We start from the raw sequence: 3774 nt of genomic DNA, 5'->3' as shown, positions 1-3774 counted from the left end.
CGGGCGGTGAGTCGGCGCGAGCGCGCATGCGCGGGCCATGCCGGAGGGGGGGAGAGGGGGCTCCCCTTTGATTGGCAGCACAGCGGCCAATCGCCGCACGGAGGGGGCGGGCTCAGCGGGCAGGCCGGGGCCACGCCCCCTCCCTGGGGTCAGCGCCCGGGGTGACCCTAAGTTGACCCTTGACCCTGGCTCTGGGGCGAACCCAGGGCCCAAATTCACCCTGGCTGTGACCCTCGACCCCGGGGAGCCCCCAGGGTCACACCTTAACCCCAGCTGTGACCCTCGACCCTGGGGAGCCCCCAGGGTCACACCTTAACCCCAGCTGTGACCCTCGACCCCAGGGACCTGCCTTAACCCTGGCCGTGACCCTCGACCCCAGGGAGCCCCCAGGGACCCACCTTAACCCCAGCCGTGACCCTCGACCCCGGGCCGCCCTGGCCGGTGACACCTGCCCCCCCAGGACAATGGAGGCCGCCGCCGGAGCCCTGTCCCCGGAGGGGAAGAGGAAGAGATTCACCCTGCGGCCGGATGACCCCACCGCCCCGCCGGTACCTTGGGGGTCCGGGGGGGGCCCAGCCCAGGGCTCCTCCCTTTCCCGGGGCTCAGCTCGCTCCAGGGCCCCCCCGGCTCACCGCCTCCCCCCTGCCAGGTGCCGTCGCTCTTCAAACCCTCCGCAGCCTCCGGCCCCCCGGAAAAAAAGCCCCTGGAGCCGGAGCCGCCGGGGCCTCGCTCCTACGCCGAGTACGTCGTAAAGCAAACGGCCACCTCGGCGCCACCCGGAGCCGCGCCGGCGCCGGCCGTGGCACCCGCGGGTGAGGTCAGGGCAGCCGCGGGGCCCCCGCCAGGCGCTGGGGACGGTGGCGGTGGTGGCCCCGGGGACGTGGCCCCCCTGCCCGTGCTCAAACCGGGCACCAAGAGCAGCAGCATCATCGTCAGCCCGCGGCAGGTGAGGCGGGGCAGGGCCGGGAGGGGAGGGGAGGGGACCGTCCCCAGGGGACCTGGGGCTTTGGGGACCGTCCCCTGGCACATGGGGACCGTCCCTTGGTGTCTTGGGGCATGAGGGTACCAATCCTTGGCACGGGAAGACCATCACATGGCACGTAGGGACACGGGGGACCGTCCCCTGGCACGTAGGAGCCATCCTCTGGTGTCTTGGGATATGGGGGGACCATTCCTTGGCACGGGGGGACCGTCCCCTGGGGTCTGGGGGCACATGGGGGCTGTCCTGGGGCACTGGGGACCATCCCCTGGTGTTTTGGGGCACTGGGAACTGTCCCCTGGCACCTGGGGACATGGGGAACCGTCCCCTGGCACCTTGGGACACTGGGGACCATCCTCTGGCACCTGGGGACACGGGGAACCGTTCCCTGGCACCTTGGGACACTGGGGACCGTCCCCTGGCACGTAGGGATCATCCCCTGGTGTCTTGGGATATGAGGAGACCATTCCTTGGTGTCCCCTGGCATCCTGGGCCACAGGGGGGGACGGTCCCATGGGACACAGCGTGGGGACCGTCCCCTGGTGCCCGGGGGTGGCACCGCCTGGCTGGTGGCAGCCCTGACCCGCTGCCCCCCCCGTCCTGCCCCCTCCGCAGCGGGGGAACCCGGTGCTGAAGTTCGTGCGCAACGTGCCCTGGGAGTTCGGCGACATCGTCCCTGACTACGTGCTGGGCCAGAGCACCTGCGCCCTCTTCTTGAGGTGAGGTCCCCTCCGGGTGTCCCCCCCCCCACGGATCCGGGTGTCCCCCACGGATCCGGGTGCTCCCTGCTTCTCTCTCCCCCCAGCCTGCGCTACCACAACCTCAACCCCAACTACATCCACGAGCGCCTGCGCCGCCTGGGCAAGACGTACGCGCTGCAGCTGCTGCTGCTGCAGGTCGACGTGGTGAGACGTCCGTCCCCCCCTGTCCGTCCCTCTGTCCGTCCCCCTGTCCGTCCCCGCGCTGAGCCCCCCGCGGGCGTTCCGCTCCGCTCCGCAGAAAGACCCGCACCGAGCCCTGAAGGAGCTGGCGAAGATGTGCATCCTGGCCGACTGCACCCTCATCTTGGCCTGGAGGTAGGACACCACCGTCCCCAGGTCCTCGCCAAGGTCCAGGGGACGGCGGTGACCCCCTAAGCGGGGGCGCGGAGCCGGGATTTGGGGATAGAAAGGCTCCGTTTGGGAGCAGCTGGCTCCCCGCCTGCGTTTCCGCAGCCCCGAGGAGGCCGGGCGGTACCTGGAGACCTACAAAGCCTACGAGCAGAAGCCGGCCGACCTGCTCAAGGAGAGGGTGGAGCAGGACTTCCTCTCCCGGGTAAGGGTGCGAGCGGCATCCCGGGGTGGGGGGAGCGTCCCCCCGCCCCACTCGGAGCAGAGCCGCCGGAGCGGGGGGGTTATTCCCACCCCGCGCGGCGCCGGAGGAAGCAAAGGGGGATCCAACACCCTTGGAGGTGACGGCGTGGAAAACCCCAGGGGAGAAAGCTGCAGGTTGTGGGGTGGGTTTGGGGGTCTCCAGGCTGGTTCGGCCACCTCGGAGCACCCCGGGGTTGGGGCACCGGCATCGGAGTTGCCCCGTTTGGGGGGGAAATTGGGGAAAACGGGGGTTGCCCTCGCCCCGCGTCCGCCCGCAGATGACCGACTGCCTGACCAGCGTCAAGTCGGTGAACAAGACGGACACCACGAGCCTGCTCACCACCTTCGGGGTGAGTCTCCCGTCTGTCCGTCCGTCCGTGCCCATGCCGGAGCCCGGCTCCGCGCCGGCTTCCCCCCCCTTCCTGGCACCGGAGCCCTAACGTCTGCCTCGGTCCCGCAGTCGCTGGCCGCCGTCGTGGGAGCCTCCAGGGAGGATCTGTCCCTCTGCCCCGGCATCGGGCCCCAGAAGGTGAGCGGAGAGGGGCCGCAGGCCGGAGGCAGCAGCTCCCGGGCCCTTCCCACGCCGGATTTTCCCTTTTCCAGGCCAAGAGGCTCTTCGATGTCCTGCACGAGCCGTTCCTGAAGGCCCCCAAATGAGCGGGGACAAAATCCTTTTTATTTTTATAATAAACAGCGCCAAACAGAGACGTGGCCTCGCCTGGCACCGGGCAGGGAGGGTGCACGGAGGGGCCGGAGCCGGCTCCGTAAGGATGGGGGCTGCCTTTGCCGACGGGAATGGTGCCATCACCCCGGGGAGCCCGCTGGCACCCGAAAGAGCCCACGCAAATCCGGTGGCGGACTGGGATTCATGGCAGAAAGCACTGGCGGGGGCCAATTCCCAGCCCTGAACTTGCCCCGGGGCTCTTTGAGGCGCCGGCTCCCGCCAGGAACAAGTCAGATCCCTCCCGGGAAGTCGGATCCGGCCAGGGTCACGCCGGGATCTCTTCCATGGAGCAGGGCTGCGGCAGCTCCATCTGCCCCGAGTCCTCCATCAGCTCCCACTTCCGCTTGTGCTTCTTTTTCTTTTTCGGAGGCTCCAGCACCTCCGGCTCCGGCACTTCCAACTCCGGCACCTCCTCAGCGTCCCTCGGGGCCGGCCAGGAATTAGGGGGGGTCCCCGTGCCGTGACCCCGCTCTGCAGCCGGCTCTGCCTTGACGGGGGTCAGCACCTCCAGCGGCTCCGGCTCCTTCATCCGCTCCCTCTTCTTCTTCTTCTTTGTTTTCCGCGGCGGCTCCGGCTCTGGCTCTGGTTCCAGCTCCGGCTCCGGCTCCGGGGGGCGGCGGCGGCGGAAGCTCTCGCTGATGGTGATGGCGCCGCGGAGGGCGGCGGCGCAGGCCAGGCGGCCGGAGCGGGCGCAGGGTGCCAGCAGCTGGGCGCTGCCC

At 69.9% G+C, this 3774-nt stretch overlaps 2 protein-coding genes across 4 annotated transcripts in view; both read left to right on the top strand.

Moving 5' to 3' along the window:
- Positions 1 to 354, top strand: part of LOC112965918 (CLOCK-interacting pacemaker-like) — a 9506-nt gene extending 9152 nt beyond the window's left edge. Inside the window, exon 4 of the mRNA XM_026065433.1 lies at positions 342 to 354. Within this exon, the coding sequence (XP_025921218.1) occupies positions 342 to 354 (13 nt within the window). The remainder of the gene's footprint in view (positions 1 to 341) is intronic.
- On the top strand, positions 197 to 3259 carry ERCC1 (ERCC excision repair 1, endonuclease non-catalytic subunit). Of its 3 annotated transcripts, XM_026065432.1 has the most exons (9): positions 199 to 548; positions 650 to 946; positions 1595 to 1698; positions 1785 to 1884; positions 1979 to 2055; positions 2194 to 2293; positions 2610 to 2681; positions 2792 to 2860; positions 2935 to 3036. In XM_026065432.1, the coding sequence occupies exons 1-9, from the start codon at positions 465 to 467 to the stop codon at positions 2986 to 2988; spliced, it is 957 nt and encodes a 318-aa protein (XP_025921217.1). In that variant the 5' UTR covers positions 199 to 464; the 3' UTR covers positions 2989 to 3036. The 3 variants fall into 3 exon arrangements, 2 of the variants coding, with proteins under 2 accessions (XP_025921217.1, XP_025921216.1); XR_003253427.1 differs by lacking the exon at positions 2935 to 3036 and having other exon boundaries at positions 197 to 548; positions 2168 to 2293; positions 2792 to 2812; XM_026065431.1 differs by having other exon boundaries at positions 2194 to 2681; positions 2935 to 3259.
- The last annotated feature ends 515 nt before the right edge of the window (positions 3260 to 3774 follow it).

The sequence above is a fragment of the Apteryx rowi genome, unplaced genomic scaffold (genome assembly GCF_003343035.1).
Source record: "Apteryx rowi isolate R43461 unplaced genomic scaffold, aptRow1 scaffold_2276, whole genome shotgun sequence".
NCBI lineage: Eukaryota > Metazoa > Chordata > Aves > Apterygiformes > Apterygidae > Apteryx > Apteryx rowi.
This window is presented reverse-complemented; position numbering and strand designations above follow the sequence as displayed.

Excerpts from the sequence above, each read along its gene's own strand:
- ERCC1 (XM_026065431.1), top strand. The coding sequence starts at position 465 with ATGGAGGCCGCCGCCGGAGCCCTGTCCCCGGAGGGGAAGAGGAAGAGA. Across the intron at positions 1,699-1,784 it reads ACCTGCGCCCTCTTCTTGAG|CCTGCGCTACCACAACCTCA; the intron begins GTGAGGTCCCCT and ends CTCTCCCCCCAG. Across the intron at positions 2,861-2,934 it reads CCGGCATCGGGCCCCAGAAG|GCCAAGAGGCTCTTCGATGT; the intron begins GTGAGCGGAGAG and ends TCCCTTTTCCAG.